Raw genomic sequence first — 22,569 nt, 5'->3', positions numbered from 1 at the left:
TCCTGGAGCACCGCTGGGTGAGTAAAAATTTAAAAGGCGCCTCTAGCCAGGGAAGGGATTCTCTGCCACTTGCCCCCCACTCTGGGTGGTCCTGCCACTGGGTGTGGGGCCCTCTTAGGCGCGGGGCCGGAATTGGTGGAATTGGCCTAAAGCCGGCCCTGGTAACCGAATAGATGGTTTTAGCATCTCCGTGAGTCTTGTGCGGGCTTTTCTTCCATCTTGTTCAGAATTTTGGCTCTTGCTTATTAATTAAGCAGCAATCTTCTGTAAGCCAGGGAACAAACTGAATAATACTGGTTTAAAGTGACCAAATGTGGTGGAGATTGGGTAATTGCTTAAGTATTCCAGAGCTATGGACAGTATGATTATATCTTTAGCCCCTTGAATGCCTTGTCCCCAGGCATGTCTCTTAAAGGTGAGCCCGCTGTTTGCAATGGAGTGGCAGGACAAGCAGAGAGCTCATAGGGACAAAGCAATATCTCTTTTGGGATACAGAAGGGGTATCATCAGACATGGAAAGGAGTGTAAATGATTACACTTAAGCCATGCCAAATCTCAAAAGCACAAGAGAAAGGTGATGGCGAGTTAGTGGGCCAGTGAAGAGAAAGTCATTCAGTCCGGAGATGATGTAGTACCTGGCAGCCTTCTGGGCTGCTCTTCTAAGCAGTGCTGGTAACTAAGATTGGGTTTCAATATGGCACCTCCGTATCAAACCCAAACTGTTGGTGAAACAATCCTATGTAATTTACTCAGTCTCATCTGCTTCCTGGAACATAATCAGAATATCCAACACCTGCTCACTTCAGAAATGAGTCTATTTCTAAGCAGAAAGGATGGCAGTAAGTAGAAGGATTTGTGGCAATTCATTGGCAATAACAGGATAGAACACAGTCAGTGATTTTTCTGAATTGTGGGATGGATCTCCTGTTCTGTTCATTCCCTCTGGGGCCCCTGGCATTGGCCACTGTTGGAAGACAAGATACTGAGCTAGATGGACCTTTGGTCTGACCCAGTATGGCCATTCTTATGTCCATGACCTGCATGTGAGAGACAGAGAGGAGAGCTCCCCCAAGAACACTGGGAGAAAGAGGGATACACTACTTACACATATAGATTTGGGATAAGAGACCTTGAAGCTTTCATGTTTTCAATGGCTTTTAGCACCCTGAATCCAAGATATCAAAGACTCCAGCAACGAAGGAACAGGAAGGAATCCAGACACAGGTTTTGGCAGTGCTCACTTCAAAGGCTGGGTATGTACAGTACACTATCAGGAGAATACCTCTGCTTCTTTGCCTCTCTCGCTCTTTTTATATGATCTACTCTCTCTCTCCATCTTTCTCTGTTTTTCTCTGTGTTCTTCTACTGTCTTTTTACGTTTCTGCCTCTTTTTCCCTTCACATAGCTTCTCTCTTTTTCATATCTCAGGAACCAGTTTATTTTTGCTCTTTGTTCCATACGGCCACCTAAAGCAATATGGAAAACATTGACTGCAAAAGACAACTATTGCCGAGACCACCACCCCAATGGGGGCTTTGGTGAGGAAGGTTTGTTGACGGGTTAGAAACCTGGGACTGAGTTATAACCTTTTGGCCCATCTATTTTCATTACTTGTTTTTTTCACAGTATAGGGACAGATTTTAAGTATATACCAGGTGGAAATGATAGCGTGTGTGTTAGCATCTCTAAGTTGGTGAGGTCGAACCATGCAGAGAGCCCAGTTGCTTCCACTAGAGAAGCTTGGCTACCACATTCTGAGATGGGAGAAGGCCTGAGTTTTGAGCCTGAACTCTACGTTCCCAAGAGGAACTCAGAAATCCAGTGTTTCTGAAAAGAGACTTATGGTGGCAAAAACAAACAAAGGGGGGTTATGCCCTTTTTTCATTTTGTATTCATAGAAAAATTCTTCTTGTATGTATTAACCTTAGAAATGTTAATCTGCGCTTCCCGGTTTTGCTGGCGGTCTCTGTAGCAGAGGTAGACACAGACAGACAGGGAGATCTCTCTCTGCCATTAATTGAAGGGCTAGAGGTGTTAAACCTTTAACAAAGAGAATTTTTCTTCTAAATGGTTTGTCAACTGTTTGATTTTAAAAATCTTAATAAAAAGACAAAGTGGTTTGAACACTGTGAATAAAACTCACTTCCCCTCTTACCATAGAAGGGAAACCTGATTAAGTATGCTGTATACCTGCTAGCTCACCAGTCATCTATAGAGTCTTCAAGGGAAAGCAGGGTAGATAAGACCTGAACATATAAAATAAAAAATAAGCAGAAAACTAACTAAATAAATAAAAATCAGGCCTTCTTTCTCCATCATAAAGCAGTAAATAATAGCGCAAACCCATTTTTTCCCTTTTCAGCTCACCTTTAAATATAACACATACAAAAGCCTATCTGAGAGTCCCCATTTATTTTCACCAGCGGCTTTTCAGTGTCAGAATCTTGTCCTTGTAGAAGTTAGAGGTCTGTTGGGGACATGCATTCCATCCCTAGGAGAGCATTCAGGACTGACTCTTCCCTACAATGTAGGCTCCAGGACTTTGCCTGGTCTAGCTTGAGAGAGTCCTTGTGGCAGGAAACCCGAAAAAGGCAGTGTCCATAACAGAATGCTGTGATTGGTCATTTTGTGGATGGGTGTGGTTCACATTCCTGCAAGATGAAATATAACTTGGCTTACTCCTCCTGACTCAGAGACCTCCCAGTATGAAAGGCAGTTGGCTGGTCATGACAGAGATCGCATGGCTACATATGAAGTTGGTGCCACATGGCTATCTGCCTCCTCGGGTTCCTCAGCATCTCCTCCCAGTGGTTCCTCTCTGTGCCTGTGGCATGCAGACCCAGGCTGCACTTGCCCAGTGATTGGCTCTGCCCCAGGCCATCTTGGCTTAGCATTTCTAGCTCCACGCTGGAGGCGCGTAGCAGCTCATGGGGCACTTCAAACATGATCATCTCATTCCAGACTGGGTTGATCTTGTGTTTTGCACGCTTTGTCTGCTTCTTCTTCAGTTTCAGAGACTGGTGCTTCAGGGTCACCTTGACAGATACATCTGCATGGGAAATGAAGGAAAGAAAGACACCACAGTCATGAGCACGGGCAGTCAGTCATTAAAAGAGAATCTGAACTAATGACTATAGACCAAAGGAAAAGCATATGAGCAACTTCTAATTGTTTTCCTCTCTTAAAATTATTTTAGTTATTTTTGCTTTTTAATCACAGTTTATTAAGTCCAAGATGCCCAGGCAGATGTTATAAAATAGCAGATGCTACAATCTATTCAGACGGAGATCAGCATCTGAATCTAGAACACTCCTTTGGCGTTCAGGGAAGTTTAAATCCAAGGCTTTTGTGTACCCTGGGATAGAGCTGAAGGCCAGAGATGGAATTTAGAACACAGATATGGGGTTGGATTCTGAACACCTCCGAAGTTTGGGGTTTCCATCCAGTATTCCATCCACAAAAGCAATGGGTCCCATTTCCCTACATGGAAAGAACCTGCAATGGGAAAAGGAAACTGCTGAATTCTAATATGAATTATTTTGCCAGAGTGGACATGGTTCGTCCCATGTTGAAAGAATCCTATGGATTCCTTCTTCAACCTACAGATCCCATGAGATCACAGGAGGCAAGAAGGATTCACAGTGATGACCTTTGCCTCCATTCTACCACCTGGCTATACAGGTCTTGCAGGTGCATGCTTCCAAAGACTCTCCCACTCTTCCCATAAGGGGATGTGGTGGGACATTCTGCAGTGCAGAGGATGAAGCAGTGCAAGTTAACGTAGCCTCAGGGTTGCAGGTTGGAGGGAAGTCTTGGAAGAATATAACTGACTCCCTTTACCAACCCTACTCCTTGAAGGCCTTCAGATGGGTCAAGGGCAAGAAAGGATCATTATACACAAGCAGAACTCCTTCTTTCACAGGAGAGTGTGGCGAAGCATCTGAAACTGCTGTGCACTGCTTAGCAATATAGTAGCAAGGCTGCTGGCTCTTGCTGAACCCCCTCTGCTCCACCCTCTCCTTGCCTGTCCTGAAACCACACCACACAATGCAGTCTTTGCCACCATTGGCGTCTATCTGTAATTAGACCATTAATGGTCGTAGAATGATACAGTTACAATGAATAGGCAGGTGAATATATGACTATGTACTGTGTACCTAGTATATGACTAGGGTTTCTAGATATGGGGACGAGGGGCATTAGATTAGATTGTGACTGTATTGTAGGGTGACCAGATGTCCCAATTTTATAAGGACAGTCCCGATTTTGCAATCTTTTTCTTATATAGGCTCCTATTACCCCCCCCCCCATCCTCTGTCCCTATTTTTCACACTTGCTGTCTGGTCACCCTACTGTATTGACTCACCATAAATCAGATCACCCTGGTTCCATTGTGTCCTATAGAAATTTGCCCAGTTCCCCTATTGCTGTTCTTCACTCACCTTTTCCCAGGAGATCTTTCAGCTGTTTGGAATGGAGGTTCTTGGCTTTTATAAGCACCACAAGCAGGCGGTTTGCTGCTGGCAGATAGCTGATGGAGAGGAGTATCTCCCCATAGCCTGCATCTGGCTCCTAGAGTCAAGAAGAAAAACATGAAAGAGAGGCAAATTCAAAATCCAGTCTTGTCCATACCATTGAGCAATGTGGTGCCAAAGATCAATGAGAAACTCTCAAATGCAGCAAGTCACGTTGTCTCTGGATCCTAGCCCTATTACACAAGGATCCCCAGTTAGACTAGTTGAGGTCTGATGGAACGAAGCAAAGAGGAGGCTCTTGGACAGAACTCAGCTGAAAGGAAGTTCACAGTAGTGCTCTCCTCACTGATTCACCTGACTCTGTGGGTTAACCCTTTCATAGCTGCTGGAAAATAACTGTTTCCTAACAGCAGCATCATTCAGTGGGACATTTACTCGAGAGAATGGAGAGTTGGGATGTAACAGATATAGTATGCTGGGCAGTACCAGAAAGATTTAAACAGAGAAATTTTAGCTGCATCCTTTAGCCTTTATTCTTTTCTGACAGATTATCCCGCAGCTGCCATTCCAGTTAATTCATGTCTCTTGCTTTGATTATTTCCTTTGGTGGTAATTTGTTCCTTTATATCAGCTACCCTTTGTGTGAGGACATTCTGTCTAAACTTTAAGTCCTGGCTTTAAATAATCCAGATGGGCTATCCCCAGGGAAAGAGAAGAAAATGCCCATGGGTACCACAACACTTACACTCATACACCGAATGAACCAGAGCTAGTCACTTAAGCTTGGAAGGGTATTTTAAAAATATATGTATAAAATCAGCACGTGTGCCATTTGTTTTGCCAAATCTGAGAGTGATTCCTTCTATTTTCCCAAACTCTAGTTCAGATGTGGGCAAACTACGGCCCATGGGCCACATCCGGCCCATGGGACCGTCCTGCCCAGCCCTTGAGCTCCCGGCCGGGGAGCCTAGTCCCCATCCCCTCCCCTGCTGTCCCCCCATCCCCTGCAGCCATGCCACCGTGCAGGCCGTGCTCTGGCCCACCACTCCCATTGGGCAGCGTGGGGAGCGCAGCTGGCTCTGGCTGGGTGTTGCGGCTGTGAGTTCCTGCTGCTGGTAAGGGGGTGGGGAGTGGGGGGGTTGGGTAAGGGAGTGGAGGGTCCTGGGGGGCAGTCAGGGAGGAGGGGGCGGTTGGATGGGGCAGAGGTTCTGGGGGGGTGGTCAGGGGATGGGGAACAAGGAGGGTTTGGAGTGGGAGTCCCAGGGGGCCTGTCAGAGGGCGGGGATATGGATAGGGGTTGGGAGGGCAGTCAGGGAGCAGAGGGGTTGAATAAGGGGGTGGGATCCTGGGGGGCAGTTAGGGATGGAGGTCCCGGGAGGGGGTGGTCAGGGGACAAGGAGCAGAGGGCTGTTGGATAGGGGGTGGGAGTCCCGGTGGGGTGGTTAGGGGCAGAGCCAGCTCCAGGCACCAGCTGAGCAAGCAGGTGCTTGGGGCGGCCAAGGGGAAGGGGCGGCACGTCGGGCTCTTTGGCGGCAATTCGGCGGAGGGTCCCTTGGTCCCTCTCAGAGGGAAGGACCTACCGCCGAATTGCCGCCGAAGAAGAAAGCGGCGCGGTGGAGCTACCGCCGATCGCGATTGTGGCTTTTTTTTTTCCCCACCACTTGGGGTGGCAAAAACCCTGGAGCCGGCCCTGGTCAGGGGATGAGGAACAGAAGGCGGTTGAATAGGGGGTGGGAGTCCCGGGGGGGTTGTCAGGGGACGGGGGTATGGATAGAGGTCGGGGCAGTTAGGTGACAGGGAGCGGGGGGATTCGATGGGGGTGGGGGTCCCGGAAGGGGGTGGTGAGCGGACAAAGAGTGGGGGGGGGGGGGGGAGGGGTTGGGAGTTCTGAGCGGGGCAGTCGGGGCAGGAAGTGGGAGGAGGTGGAGGCCAGGCTGTTTGGGACCTCCATACAGTTGCGCAACCCCAATGGGGCCCTTGAGCCAAAAAGTTTGCCCACCCCTGCTCTAGTTTCTTTAAGGTAGATGCTCTGAATGAGCAAGGTATTCCTTTTCTGCCATTAGTGATTGGCTTCTTAGCCTTCTGGCCTTCCTCTCTCTCTCTCTCTCTTCCCCGCCCCCATGTATACCTGTAGGCAGAACAAGTGGAAAATAATCACGCTGACAACTGATCTTTCCTTTGAAAATGACATTGTTTTCTGGTGGGGAGTCAGAGGAGTGAAAGAGAGAGAATATGTGTGCACAGAGATATGAAAGGGGGAAGCAAAGAGGAAGTAATCATTCACTCAAGTAGCACCAACTTGTGACAGAAACCCCATTTTAATGTGAGGTTAATGGTCCAGAAAGGTCCTTGAAAGCCACTGTTCAATGGAGTGGATTCCCTTTGGACTTCCCAACAAAGACTAGAATCTTTAGGAGAGAGATCCCTTATCCAGGCCTTTTTTGTGCCTTCCTCTCTCAGTTCTAAGTAGGCTATAAATATTTCAGATTAAGTTTTCTGCTTGCTGGCTGCTGTGGATGTGAACAGACATTCATTAACAACAGATTTACTCTCTAGAAAATGTTGCTCTCATAACTATCTGATTGGAATGACTCATACACAAACCAGCCAAGAAGTCATTACCAGGGAAACTCCAAACTCAGATTAAGCAAAATCCTCAGAGGAGCCAATGTAAAACTTTTTCATGAACTCGGGTAAGGTGCGCAGGCAGCATTGAAAACCTTGTACTCATCCACCTTCTGAAAAAAAAGTGTCCTAAATCTAAATTAATCTAAAGAGAGGCAGTAGCCATGGATTCTAATCAGACTCTTGACAATGGCTATGTCTTCACTGAAAATATTATGTATTTACACATGAAGATAGCGCTCTTAATGTGAAATCCCACTGGAGATAAGGCACAGGTGGCTCTCACCTCAGCGTAACTATTTGAGGTACCTCCACTAGCTACATCTAGGAAAAAACTGCTGTTACTTGTCTCCACTAGGATTTCATATCAAGAGAGCTATCTATCTCACCGTAAACACACACATACACGCACTCCCGCCCTCCTCTCCCCCCCCCAGTAAAGACATAGCCAATGACTTGCTCTGCAGCATTGAGGACTGACTATTTGGCTATCCAAGTATTTTATACAAAATAGAACAGTTTTGACAGAAAAGATTGAGAAAGCCCTATCCCAAAATACCCTACACCACTGCAATTAGGACACTCTCCTAAAATGTGGGAGACCCAATTTCAAATCCCTGCTCCAGTGAAACCTCCTCCTCTGGCTGTTTTGTGAATCTAGTTCTTCATTTCCTTTGCTTTTAATGTTATAAGATACCTGGAAATTAAATGAAACCGTTTGTTTCAGGTTGAATGAAATGTTTTGTTCAACTGGAAATGAAATTTTGGTTGACTTTTTTGATTCATCAAAATTCTTCTGAATTTTTAGATTTGGTTCAGGTAGAACCAATTATTTTTTCAATTTTTCAAAACTGCAGTGAACTAAAAAAAAAAAATCACTTATTTGCCGGACCCTAACTACCTGCCACATCAACGCACCGTGAGGTTTCATCAGTTAATAATGTGTGTGAAGCACTTTGAGATCTTGAGATGGAAAGTGCTATGGAAGCAGAGAGCATTAAACGAGTGGGGGGGGGGGGAGGAGGACACGACTAGTGGAACCAGTCTAACATCTGAAGTTTTTATAATGTGGTGAACGTTGCTCTGAACCAGCGGCAGCACTCTACACGTTTCCGAAGAACAATGACATTACCTGGCCAGTTGTGAGCGCCCATCTCCGTTCTTATATTTGTGTAGGAGTATTCCAGAGAGGGTGGGTTTGACATTTTTGCAGCTCACGGCTTTTCAAGGAAATATCCAACTTTAAACAAATCCCAGCAACATTGTTCCTGGATGTACGCTGACAAAAATAGCTCCTATCTCTGATCCTCTCTCTCTTGCTCCCTCATTCCCTCCCGCCCTGGCTCTCAATTAATGATTCATGACTTGTATTTAAGCTGGCTGTGTAATGATTGGTTCGCCCAGGTCCCTGATGACGCAAATACAGCTTTCACGGCACATCTTTCAGCTCAAACTGGGGCACTGTTCATAGCCACTGTTAATGTTAACCTACTCCTCGCGGGTTAGAAAAGGAATCAGTCTTGCCTTATCAAGTGAATGGCTGTAAAGACGAACCATGGCAGAAGGAACAATATGTCTAGGGTCCTGTCATCTTGAAGATGTATTGGTGTCTCCTAATCCTATATACAGGGAGCTTCTTGGCACCTTTTGTATAATGGCTACTGGAGCAGATTTTGGTCTCGTCTCTATGGAAAAACTTTTTCGGTATAGCCTAAGGTGTGAATGTTGACCAATACAATTATACAGATCTAATCCCCTGTGTAAACACTCTTATTCCAGTAGAAGTGTGGCTTGGGTGGGGAGGGGTTAAGTTAAACCAAAAAAAGCCACTCTTATACTAGAACAAGTGTGTCCACGTGGGGGTGGGGGCGGGGTTCTACCAATGTAATTGGTAAAACTTTCCCCTGTAGCCAAGGCCATAAACACCATCTGCTAAACTGATCCAAGCCATCCATTAATTCCTACCATCCATCTGTCTATCTCAGGGTTTTCTATAGTGCTCATCACTGTAGTATCTGAGTACTGTCCAGGTAAACTAGCATTGTGGGAAACTGGTGATGCAGATTCCAAGTTCTATGATTCAAATAAAGTTACTGTGCAGTCCTCAGGTATTACAAGGCCAGATGATTACTTATTTCAGTCTTCAGCAACAATGTCAGTAATGCTTGTCCCTTGCTGTGTTGTTTGCTCTGTCCAGAACCTGGGTTCTGTCTCAATCCTGTCTCTATTTGATTCTGGTGCTCAGGGTTTACTTTTTTAAAAATTCACAAGTGCTCAAAATTCATGCGGTACTCACAAAAACCAAAAAATAGTAGCACTGCCTAGATTAATGCAAGATAGAGGCAGATGTTTCCAACATGCAGCTCCACTCAATCCTAACTTGCAGCACTCTCTGTATTCCATTGCTTGCCACACCCCCCCCACAGCTCTGCAATGCATCTCCATGCTGAGGTTTTAGTTGGGGGCTGTAGGTGATGGCTTGTGGTGTTCTGTTACTTTCTTTACCCAGAAGTCATACTACAGGACAGGCCCAACAAAGAAAGTAACAGAACACCACTAGCCATCACCTACAGCCCCCAACTAAAACCTCTCCAGTGCATCATCAAGGGTCTACAGCCTATCCTGAAGGACAATTCCTCTCTCTCGCAGATCTTGGGAGACAGACCAGTCCTTGTTTACAGACAGCCCCCCAACCTGAAGCAAACACTCACCAGCAACCACACACCAAACAACAATAACACTAACCAGGAACCAACCCCTGCAACAAACCCCGTTGCCAACTCTGTCTGTATATCTATTCAAGGGACACCATCATAGGACCCAACCACATCAGCTACACCATCAAGGGCTCATTCATCTGCACATCTACCAATGTGATATATGCCATCATGTCCCAGCAATGCCCCTCTGCCATGTACATTGGCCAAACCAGACAGTCTCTATGCAAAAGAATAAATGGACACAAATCAGATGACATGAATTGTAACATTCAAAAACCAGTAGGAGAGCACTTCAATCTCCCTGGACACTCAATAACAGATTTAAAAGTGGCCATTTTTCAATAAAAAAAATCAAAAACAGACTGCAACAAGAAACGGCAGAACTGGAATTAATTTGCAAACTTGACACCATCAAATTAGACCTGAATAAAGACTGGAAGTGGCTGGGTCACTAGAAAAAAAAATTTCCCTTTGTTGATACTCACACCTTCTTGTTAAATGCTGGGAAATGGGCCACATCCACCTTGATTGAATTGACCTAGTTAGCACTGACCCCCCCCACACACACACACACACTTGATAAGGCAACTCGGATCTTTTCATGTGCTGTATATTTATACCTGCTTTCTGTATTTTCCACTCCATGCATCTGATGAAGTGGGTATAGCCCATGAAAGCTTATGCCCAAATAAATTTGTGAGTCTCTAAGGTGCCACAAGGACTCCTTGTTGTTTTTACTGTAGTTCAGTGATTGATTATCAGGTAACACAAAGAGAAGGAAGGGATGTGTGCTGGGAGCTATAAGGTTAGGAGCTGAGTTGGAGCACTTTGATTACTTGCTGAAATGGTCAGATACTGAGTTGTGCCGCTGATCTTTTGAAGTCTTTGGAGTTGTGGAGGCTCATCACCACTCAGAATCTGGCCCAGTGTAAATGCAGACCTGGTTATTACATGTCTATTGAAATAAGCGTCTCTAACTTTGGAAACTAACTTGTTATATTGTCTGAGCTACTGATAAGTATTGACATGATACCTTCTCAGGGGTCTTCAGTTTCTCCCACTGGGCCATTCTGAAGGGTTCCCCCACATTAGCCAGGCTCAGTTTAATTTCCCCAACAATGCTGTGTCTAGAGAACCTGTCGCAGTTCCTCAAGGTGAGAGTCAGCATCCCTTCTAGCACCTCCTCCTCAGCTAACGGGAACAGCAGAGCTTCCTCCCAGATGATGTGGTGCACTTTCTTCTTCAGCACTGTCTGGGCCTCTGTGGTGCCAGATTTGCTCATCAAAGTGCCCAGGATGTAGCAGTCACAGCCAGCATCCTGGTCCCCTATCATGCTTCCATGCATAGCTGGAGGACAAGGAGAGGGAAGGTTGCATTAAAAGAAACATCCTACCACAAGGGCTAGGTATGCAAAGGCAGAAGGCTGTGGGGCCTTTGCCTGGCTCACTATAGTCATAAAATGAAATCCAAGATGTTGCTAAAACCTGCTGTTCCTTCTAACTAGCACTGGAGAGACCAAAGTCCAGGGCCCAAAGTTATTTATTTTTCCTTCAACATACCCAAGAATATTATTGTCCTTGTCCTTCAGCAAATGCACAGGGATATTGTTATTGTCTGGGAGATTTTGCATCACACTCAAGTAAACGTGCATCATTCAAGGGCACTGAACCAGTAGCCTGAGAAGACACAACATGAAATATTCAGGGGGAAAGGGGGGATTTTAATTTATCTTCACACTGGATCAGAAAGAGAGCCTCATATAAAATGCATTAAAGGGACTTGGTCAGTCACTGAAGGTAGAGGTGTACAAGGCTGCTTAGCACATCTGGTCCATCCCCCAGGGACCAGTACAGTATGTCCCTAAAGTTCATTCCCAAGTGTTTTGTCCAGTCTTTTTGAAATGGCTTCTTTGGGAGACCATTCCACAGTCTAATTGCTTAGTGTAGGATTTTCCTCCTGATATTCAGCGCCAGATTTTCCTATTCTTTTTCATCCCGAGGCTGAAAGGTCTCAAATGAAAAATGTACATAAAGTATCATTTCACACGTTCCATGAACAGTGTCGAATCTATCAGCCCTCCAGGCCAAGGGCTGCAGCAATGTCTCTACTCCTCAGCTGGGTAATGTAGCAACAAGGCCTCTTTGTTACCGCAAAAGTCAGCATGCATGTCTGTCAGTGGAAAGCTGCCCTTTTGCCCACTGGCTCAGCAGCTGTGAGCGGGCAAGTCTTTGCTACCCAGGAGACTCCTCTGTCTCTTTAAGAGAGTAGAGCTCCTGCTGAGCTGACAGGGAGAGTACAGCATGCGTATGAGCGCTCCACTCACTGAACATGCACCTCAACCTCAGAAACTCAAGGCTGTGGACTTGTTGCAGGCAGCTTGCCCAGGATGGTGGCTGCAATTTAACACCCTTCAGTCCTTGCTTGGGAAGGTGATAGCTGGGCTGGTTTTCGGGGGGAACTTGTACTCTCTCTGCATTACTCACTCAGCTCTGCTTTATGCTCCCAGGAGGACTGTGACTAGCAAGGAGAGAGTTAACAGCATTCTATCTCTGAGTAGTAAGGAGGATCCCTCAACTGTCTGTCCTTAGTGAGATTGCCAGAGAGCCCAGCCACATGGCTAGGCTCAGCTGGAGGGAGTTACCTTATCCACAGGGTATATAAGAGGAATGTGATTTAAACACCTCTTCCTCCAACTTGGCCTGAGTAAGAGGGTTGTTGTATGTAGTGTTAGATCTTTCTTTTGATAGTCTAGCTGTGGGAAGCTGTGTAGATTTTCCTGTCACTTACATGAATCATAAATCCATGTGCTTGTTTGTCCTTCATCTGGATTTGCTTTACAGGACCAGACAGAAGGGCTGAACAAAAAAAAAAAAAAAAAAAAAATGTTTGGCTGGAGGGGTGGGAGGAGGAGGAAGGGGATGTTGAGCCTGTCACCTCATTGGGTGCATCGCCTTAAAACAACAGTAAGAAAGAAGGATACTTATCTGCCCACCTCTAACATGGGTAGAATAGGACAAACTCCTTCTAATTCCTTCATACTGCCTTTGAACTGCATGAGCTGTGGCTAAACCATGGTGCATTCTTTTCAAGCAGTGAAATCTCTTGGCAATTCTAGTTTGAAAGCCCCATAGCCAATAAAATGTCTCTCAGTTCTGTGGGGACATGTTGATTATTAGGTGGGAGATTAAATACTTTGAGTCAGAAGATATCTTGTATCTTTCAAATAAAGGCTTGTTTATATAAAGTATGCAGGAGAGGGAGCCACTTACCTTCAAGAAAGGCCACACACAGCTCAGCTTTCTGTCGATCATACCCAAGGGAATAGCGGAGTTCAGGGACCTGGTTACAGCTGGCTGCTTTCTCAGGGTTCAGGTGCTCAGTGACACACACATCCTTTACTGCACCTGGAACTGACGTAACCCAGTTAACAAGGCTTCATTCCTCATCAAGCCAAATTCACCACCTGGCTTCACTGACTCTGTTCTGTAGCGCTGCCCTCCCCATCTCACTTTCCACCTCCTTCCAGATGTGGACAGACTTCACTTTCTGTGTGCTACCTGGGCTTTAGGAAGCCAGCCACACATTTCACCCCATTACCCACCCATGGTAACGACACATGTTCTTGCTCTTGGATTTCTTTTTCACATATTCCCTGAATTAGATTGTAAGTTTTTGGGGGTAAGGACTTCACAGCTGACTCTGATCCCACTTACATAGTTAACTAATTTTACTAAAGCAATTGGAATTAATCCTTTTTAGGGGATCCTCTTTCCCACACAGAAGGAAACTGTTACCTTAATTCCCACAGTGCCTGGCTAGGTAGAAAGTGGTGAAGCTGTTTGGATGGGGGTATATATTAGGTTAATTACTTCAAGTAAAGTAACAGGCAGGACTGAAAAGGAAGCCATGGTATTTTATTGCCAAACACTGGTGCATGCAGTATCTGTTTGGATCAGGTGCCAGAAGGCAGCAATGGTAGGGGGCTGGGACTTATTCCCCAAGCAAATGCCAGTCAGAATCAAAATCAGTGTGACATGGTATACAGAGGAGAAAGCAAACAGTTCTTGTTTTATTTTAATAACACTTGACCTATGGAATCAGGCACAGCAGGAAGCCAGAGCACTTGTGGAGTTGGTAGTGCACAGAGATTGATACACACACCTCAAGCTCTGGTGCCAGCCTATGTGCAGCCAGCTTGCTTTAGCAGCCCAGTCCTATTGCCTTCCTTCTGACTCTGTAGGCTGATGCTTAAATGCCCCCCGCCTCCTTCTTTCCCAGTGACGAGGGGTTGGGAGAGTGGGCCTCTGCCCAGAAAGAGACCAAGAAACTGTCAAGTGATTTTTCAAATTAAAAATAAATCTCTATATAAACCATGCATTGTTCCCACTGGAAAATCCCCAGGAAGACTGTATTAATGTTATAGCCACCTGGATCAATTGTGCAGTTAAAAAGGCAGCTCAGGAAGTAAAATCAATATGGGCACAGAACTATTACAAGCATGAAATGCTGCCAGATGCAAACAGTTAGAATTAGACTCTCTAAGGTCAGAGGACTCTGGATTTAAAACTATTCAGGCCACTGGTGTGTGCCTCTGCTTCACTAATGGAACCCCCTGATGGGCTCCATCTTGACTTTATCTTAATCAACCACATTTAAAATGATGGTGGACAGAGCAAGCCTCAGGTGGTTTGCCAACTGAGCACATTTGTGATGGGATCATTGAGAGAGAGAAGAACTGTGGAGCCCCAAATGGTCATTTTTACATCTACCATTCTGATTATAACTGCATTTTAATCCTGTGTACTAGTCCTATGTTGTTTATCAGACACCTGGGCATTGGAGCAGTGGTCACCAGTCTGAAGGGGAAATGGTTCCACTGGACTTGAAAATGCTCCTACCATTTTGAGGGAGAACAAATAACTCCTCATTGACTTGTATCTTCATTCCGTTCTGATCCTGAACTTCATCTTTTCCTCTAGTTGGCTCTTCAGTTGTCTTCAAGGCATAATCCACATAGTTAACAATTTCTGGGGCAGTCACGACTGGCTTTGGGCCATAGATGTTGGGAAACTTCAGGAGGGGCCGAGGCTGGATGGGTTCAGTAGTCTTCTTAACGCTGAACTGAAATAAAGAGCCTGTTCATTATTCTGTATAGCTTAGACTAATGCTACCAACTTGCCCAAAACCAGCTGAGCCCAGACCAAGGGAAAAAATGATCCATCCAATCATTCCTAATGCCATTGTTACATGGCTGATCTACCATGAAGAGATCTCCTTGCCAAACCTGTTGCCCAGTTTCTCAGTTTGTGTCCTCTTCAGACTCACCCCTCAACACACATTTGTTTGCAATAGAAAAGGGAAACTTTCCCATTTGTTGATTTCCCGCCCCACTTCACAGTAGCAATATGCCCCTATTTTATATGTCTATGCCAATGCCTCACTAGGCTAAGAGGCTGTGAATGGAGCTGGGTCTGTGCTGTGACTGATGTCTGGCTTCCTTTGGATCACACAATCAGGCAGACTAGTGCTCACACTGCCTCCTTGGGAAGGTGTAATATGCATTTCCCACAGGTTTGCCAGCCACAGCCTGACAGTCACACCTCCCCACATGTTTTGGGATGTCCAGTGCCATTGGCAGTGCTGTGTTACTTCTCCTGTCATTGGACTCAGGAAAAACAAGGACTGGGATTGTGACTGCCGCTAGAAGTGGGAAGGCTTATTGCATCCTCACAAGGCCGGACCTAAGAGTCTACTGTTCTTTCAACAACATGCTCTGCAAATATTGAATCTTATTATCTCTGTGTTCCGGACAGCAATGGAAAAACTTCTTTCCTGTCCCCATCTACAGCCAACTATCTAAACATCTGTTCCCTGCTTCTGAACATTCATTTACCCTCTCTCATCTAAATATTTCCTGTGGTTGGAGTTATCTGCTGACTATATCCTAATGCTTAGCCTCTGAGTGGCTTTATCCTAACTTCAGTAGGAATTTTGCAATCAAATTGCTGGCTGTTGTGAAACTAAATTAATGGAGTGACAGCTAAATTGAGCCAGGAAAGCGAGCAGCGAAATAACTTCATACAAGCAGCAAAGGAAATATATGTAATGTTTCCTATAAAGAAAATTGCTGTGAAACTGCTTAAAGGGTAACTGGCTCAAGAGGAGGTCCAGGGGCAAACCTGGGGAATGGTGATCCAGTGGACTGTCAATAAGTAAATTGCATAGCTTTAAAAAGACATAGAGTCCATGGTGAGAGCAGTGTGGTCTAATGAATAGTGCACTGGACTAAGAGTCGGAAAGCCTAGATTGTATTCTAATCTCTGTCACTAACCAACTGTGTAACCTTGGGCAAATAATATTATCTCTCTGAGCTTCTGTTTCCTCTCCCACCTGTTGTCCATCTTCTCTATTTAGACTGTAAGCTCTTTAGGTCAGGTAATGGTTCTTACTATGCATTTGTCATGTCTAGTACAATGGGGCTTTGATCTTGACTGGGATCTCCAGGTGCTATTGTAATATAAATAATAACAGTTTGGCAGTAAGGATTTTGACCTCAAGACAGGCCTGAGTCACAAAGTTCAGGCCTTGGTTTCAGAACTGTTCAGATCTTGTTTTTTTGTTTTGCTGATTACACAGAGAGGTGCCAGTTGCAAAGTTTGGAGTGGGGTCAGGTCCATCTCAGTTTTAGATCAACAGGCCCTGCCTTTCTCTCAAAGCTTCATGGGAAAATATTATCAATACTGTCCTCTGTAGGATGGGTTTTTTCCATTTCTCTTGGAATCATCAGGCATTGGCTACTGATTCTGGTTTATACCTCATCCAGCACCATAGTGTCTGAGCTCTTTCCAGGGAACAAACAAGATGACAGCATCAACAAATTAAGGTAAAAGTTCCTTGATTAGCTGGTCTGACATTTTGGTCTGATAGGTCAGAGTTCATTTTATGGTTTCAGTCCCATGCTGGTTCACAAGAATCAACACAGAGTACAGAAGGATAGTGCGAAAAGCACAACAATGAACTCAGAGCTGTGGGATTGCTGCTATAGCTCACCCAACATAGGAACCCTTCATTGATAAGGCGAGGCAGGTAAAAAATCTGTCAATGGGACATTGAATTCCATCCCCACCTACACTCTAAATGTAAATCCCAGCTATGTGAAATTTAAATCACTCTGTGTGAACATATATTTGGATTTGTCCATGGAAAAAACAGAGACTGAGTAGGAGCTACCCCAACTCTGATCAGTTTGCTTTTGTGCTTCTAAAGCATTTAGAGGATCTTGTGTGAACGGTGCTGGAGAAGTGGAAAAGACTATTTTATTGGGAGCATGCTGTGGTGGAAGGATCTATTGTCCCATTAACTGTCAAGCTATTTCATTTTACATTTAGACTGAGAGAGAGAGAGTGAGCAAGACAATATTCTTAATTGTAATTAATGTTTTTCCATTAGTTACTTTGATTCATATTAATAATGAATGTGGATGGTACCATGGGAGAAGCAGTCTCTTGAGTTAGAGCCTTTTGCTCCCAGATTCCATGTCCTTAGGGAATATTCCCATTCCTCAAGGAGCAGCTCAATAGAGCAAAAAGAATAATATAGTTTGGTTTTTAACCACACTCTACATGTGATGCCCACAGAATCCTAGTGTCATAGCCATTAGCAATGGAAGAGTCCCATTAGGTCATTGCCTCTATCTCCCCAGGTAGCCAGTGCAGGATTGTTCACCATAGTCCACTATCCATGTTCTCTCCACTCTAGTTTATGACCTCTGGTCTATACTCTTAGAGAGAAATTCACCCCTCTGATGAGGACCAGCCCTGGCCATAAGTGGGACTTGCACAGTGAGTAAACCTGTTGCTGGCAAAAAGGAGGGAGTGGGATTTTACCCTTAGAGATTTAAACCTCAGTTCTGAAATACTTAAACTCCTTGAAATAACAGGTTCAAATCCCAGCATGGTCAGGTCAGACTTTCCTCTTCCCAAAGTAAATCAATTGTGTTCTGTGCAGTGGGCAGGACCCTTTGGGCAATATCTTGCAAAACAAGGTCCCATGCTCTGGGGGTTGTGACCAACATCTCCTCTCCCTTCTCTCTTATACAAAGAGTGCTCTGCAGTAGCTATCCACCTGGCTGCTGCCCTCCAGACCATAGGTGGCTGCATTTCAGTGGTGTAAGTCTGTACTATGTGAAGCAGTTGAGGAACTTTTGAGATGAAAGATGCAATACAAATATGAAGTATTGTTATTACTATCACTTCCCCTGCTTGCTAAAAGCCAGACACTTAGTCAGGAAATCCATCAGCACACAACAACTGACAGCTCCACTGGGTTTACATAATACGTTAGTCTGTCTGCTCTTCAGAATTAGAGATGAGAGACATATGCAAACCAGTGGGGACCAATCCACCCCCTTCTCCAACTGCATCTGCCTCTGTTTATTGTTCATGCTGCCAGCTCTGCTTCGCAAGTGCTGGCAGCTGATACTCTTACTGAGCATTGCCCGCGGAAAGTCCCTTTTACAAATCAAACTACAGCAGTCTCAAATAAAGTGAAGAGCAAGAGAGCTGAATCCATCCTGTATGAAATAAGACCAAATTAGATAGGACGCTGCTCTTGACCCTTCTGTGTTCCTCCTTGACATCATTAAAACGCTGGCCTAGATTATTTCCTTGGCTGATCTTGTATCTGACTCACAAGCAATACAAACTTGTGGTAGTTACTGTGTCCCATGCTCTGAGGCTTTTTCAAAGTGACAGTATAAAAGCCACCTCGTTTTACTTGTTCTGTAGATATATCTTTGTTTGCACAAGACCCAATCCTGGTTATAGGTGCTTTTCAGAACCCTGGGGCTTTTCTATACAGCAAACATAGAGCTTGTCTACACAGCTCCGGCAAAGTGCACTAGTGAGGTGTGATTTGTAGAGCGCTCTAACTGCCCCATGTAGACCCGGCTGGCGCACCCTAAGAGGTAACTAGTTCATGTTGATGTAGTCCCATTTTAAACAACGTTAGGTCAGTGTTAAAGAAAACAACACAACAGTGGATCCAATATAGTCTAGCTTCCTCTCTCTTTGTCATCTCTGTGTATCAGAATCCCCTGATATTGACAAGCCTCAATAATAAAGTGTTCCAAGCACTGGCTAGGACATACAGCGTATTAAAGTAGCTTTCTGTTAGTGGACAACAGCAACAAAAAAGACAGGACTATTTATAATAACAGACAGTTTGTCTGTGAGTGTACAGCACTTCACAGACAAACTAGATTTGAAGATTTACAATGGTGTAATGGTGAATATGGAGTACTTTTAAATCAGAGACATTTTAGGGAGTGCATGTTCCTGGCAATAGGTTCCTTTTAATTTGGAAAGAACTAGCAAACATATGGAATATGGGAAGTAGGGACATTTTGCACCTTCAGTGACAGAATGCTCTGTTCATCTTGAAGACATCATCTTTATGGAATTCTTGCAAAAAAAATATTAGCTGCTAACCACAATAACTAACTGATGACCAAAACATTATTACCCTGGAGCACTAGGAGGAGACTAATGTTGTACTAAGAGCTGGGTGAATAATTGAACAAGATATTGGTCACATACTATATTAAAATATTACAAGCTTTGCTAAATTAATAAATATTATGAGAGCCTGAACCTATGAGGTTCTGAGCACCCTGAGCACAGTTTGATTTCAGTGGTAGATCAGAATGCTTAGCAATTTGCAGGATGGGACCCTAAGGGAGAAGCTACAGAAATGTATTAATACTTTCCAAAGGCTTTTCTTAAAGTCTTTCTCAAGAGGCTATTCAGGAAAGTTGGTTACTCCAAGGGTGAAGTCGTATGAAGAATTAAAAATTGGTTTAGAGCTAAAACAATAAATAGTAGCATTAGAAAAGAAATTGTCTTTGTGTGAAGAAGTGGATAATGGAGTGCTCTGTGAATAGTGCTGCTCAATATATTAACAGTCTGGAAACAGGTGAAAGTGATGCATAATAAAGGTTTGGAATGAAATTTTTCACAGCAGCCTTGGGGCATGGGCACCTAATTCCGATACATTTTTAATTGTAAACTTTGACAATCTCAGTCTTGTTGTAGTATTGTATCAAAGAGTAAACTGGAAAAATCAGCAGATAATAATCTATTAGGTTAGCCAAAGCTAATGAGAACCCTGAGGAGGACCTAGGAAACTGGGCAACACATTAACAGATGAAATTCAGAATAATTACAGGCAAATCTCCATTGGAAAACACACTCTACCCTACTCACTGAGGGCTTCAGAAATAGCTGTAATGTCTAGGGGGAAAGATCTAAGTAAGGGTATCTACTCAATACCTAGTGGCAGTCCAAAAGAATCAATAATATGGAAACCTGGTGCCATTATATGTGTATACCACAAATGTTATCATCTTTGAGAGACAAGATGGGTGAGGTAATATCTTTTATTGGATTGACTTCCATTGGTGAAAGAGACAAGCTTTCGAGCTACACACAGCTCAGGTGACCTGAATAAGAGCTCTGTGTAGCTCGAAAGCTTGTCTCTTTCACCAACAGAAGTCAATCCAATAAAAGATATTACCTCATCCACCTTGTGTCTCTAATATCCTGGGACCAACATGGCTACAACACTGCAAATAATCAGCTTTGGCCATCTTGTCTCAAAACAACTGCGGCAGAAATATGGTGAGACTGGGACTATTTACTTTGGAAAGAAAGAGAGAGTCCATTACACAGGGACTGAGTATGCACTAATGAATGGCACAGAGAAAGCCAATTAGGACTCTTACTGCAGTTTTCAGTGATACAAAAATAATAGAGCAGTCCATGTAATTTAAAGGCAAATGAATAAAGACTTTGTGATACAATGTATCATCAGCTATTGGAACTAGCTGATGTAACATATTATTAAGGCTTACTAAGAATGAGAAAAAAATCATTAGACCCGTATAAATGAGAATAGCGTCTACAGTAACATGAGCTAAGGTAAAACTTTCAGTGACCATCAGGCTTTATGTTTCAGACCTGAGGTCATAATCAGCCAAGGGAAAAAAGTTTTTAAAAAACAATTCTCCCCAAGGTTCAGTATTGAATAGTCCATAATTAGGTGCATCAGGGAAGTGTTACACTTTACTGCTGATGCATCTGGCCACTGACAGGACACAAGAGTAAATGGACCATCAGTCTATTCCAGCCTGACAGTCCCTATGCTCCTATTTTGATTGAATCCTTTGAGCAATTAAGTCAGATCACCAGGGATATCTGGCATTTGCAGCACTTCAAAATAGCTGTTATAGTAAGTGTAAAGGAAAAGAAAAAGCAGGTCACAGTAGGCATGGTGAGAAAGTAGACTCTCCACAGTTAAGGTTGTTACTAGATTTATATTATAAACCTAATTTTAACTTCATGTCTTAACTTTCCTAAAACGTCATCCGTTTCACATGTGGAGGAGGATTGTTTTCATAATAAACCAGCTGTTTACACAGAAGCCTTTCCACTATACTGCAGTAGCCATAGGTGTATGTGTGTGCAGAGAGAGAGAGATTATAAAAGATTCTGACACTACTGATATTCTGCTCCTACTCTGCATACAACTATGTTCTTAGTAGAGTCCAGTTTCTGTTCTAGCTAAATGATTTCCCCTGGGATCTAGCCTGACAATTCGAGTGGAATTTCAAATCTTGTTTTTCTGTATTTTTGCCACCAGGAGCTTCCTCTTTGGTAAAATGACAGCTGAGCTGACTGTTGCTTTGTGCATTTTGCAGGTCACCTGAGTCTCCCCTCCCCCACTGAAATGTTGCTACATCCTGAATCCTGCAAACAAATAGGATGTGATAAATCACCCACCACAGTCTGGCATGGGTTTTGCATTCCTGCCATCTACACTTACAGAAAAGTGGCACAGTAAATTAGAGAAGGTGGTTTACCTGCTGGACTGGGTGAAGCATACTGGGCTTAGCGTTTTCAGTGTCCATGTCTTGGTCCTTTCCCGAGAGTCCTTTCCTAGGTCGCCTGCATTTGCACAAGCAGGTCAGACCGCAGAGGGCAAGGATGCTAGTTGCAGTCCCCAAGGTGGCACCCAGAGCTATACCTGGGACAGACAAAACCATTGTTTCAGGCTGTACAGATGTTACACAAGAATCATGCGATTCTTCTTCTCAAGCAGTATGTATTTCATTCATTCCCTTTCAGAGTTTAGCCTGGTTTCATTCACTTTGAAGTAGGAAAAAGAGCCTCAATAACAGCAGGGAAAAGAAGTGACTGAAGAGAGAAATAAATTATCCCAGGTTTGCCAGGCAATGAGGCAGCCCCTCCAACCTGCTGATGGAGTTTCTGGTTTTATGTTCCTGGCCAGGCAGGGAAAAGCAGAAGTAGTAGTGGCTGTGGTGCCTGCAATCCCTTTACAGCCGCAAGCAGGCAGTTTTCATTGAAGCTTGTTTTCCAGCTCCACTGGGAAAAGTCTGATGTGTGATAGAAGGAAGACGTCAGCAGAAAGGGGTGGGCCCTGCAGGCTAACCCACAGAGAGGTCCAAGTGTTGGATCAGCTCTTTAGCAGGATTTGGGAGGGCTGCGTTTTTAATTCTTGGCGGGGGGGGGGGGAATTGGGTTAGGGTTTTTTTTACTTAAAGTTAATGAAGTGGTTGATGAAAGCTGCCAACCTGACAGCCCTGGAGACTGGCACAATGAACTCTCTACAATAAGGGCAAAGCTTGTTTGTGCGGGAGATAGAAGTTCTTCTCAGGGGCCAGCCTGAGACAG

The 22,569-nt window shown here is 44.4% G+C and overlaps 1 protein-coding gene across 1 annotated transcript; it reads right to left on the bottom strand.

Moving 5' to 3' along the window:
- Positions 1–173: 173 nt before the first annotated feature.
- SYT13 (synaptotagmin 13) lies at positions 174–22,231 on the bottom strand. Its single transcript, XM_034769769.1, has 6 exons — positions 21,738–22,231; positions 14,719–14,941; positions 13,090–13,230; positions 10,854–11,167; positions 4,443–4,572; positions 174–3,049 (listed from the first exon to the last, which is right to left on the bottom strand). Exons 1-6 carry the CDS (start codon positions 21,918–21,920, stop codon positions 2,745–2,747), a joined length of 1,296 nt encoding a protein of 431 aa, XP_034625660.1. The 5' UTR covers positions 21,921–22,231; the 3' UTR covers positions 174–2,744.
- Positions 22,232–22,569: the final 338 nt, after the last annotated feature.

Source organism: Trachemys scripta, chromosome 4 (assembly GCF_013100865.1).
Source record: "Trachemys scripta elegans isolate TJP31775 chromosome 4, CAS_Tse_1.0, whole genome shotgun sequence".
NCBI lineage: Eukaryota > Metazoa > Chordata > Testudines > Emydidae > Trachemys > Trachemys scripta.
Note: the sequence above shows the minus strand (reverse complement) of the source record. Positions and strands in the feature narration are given on the sequence as shown.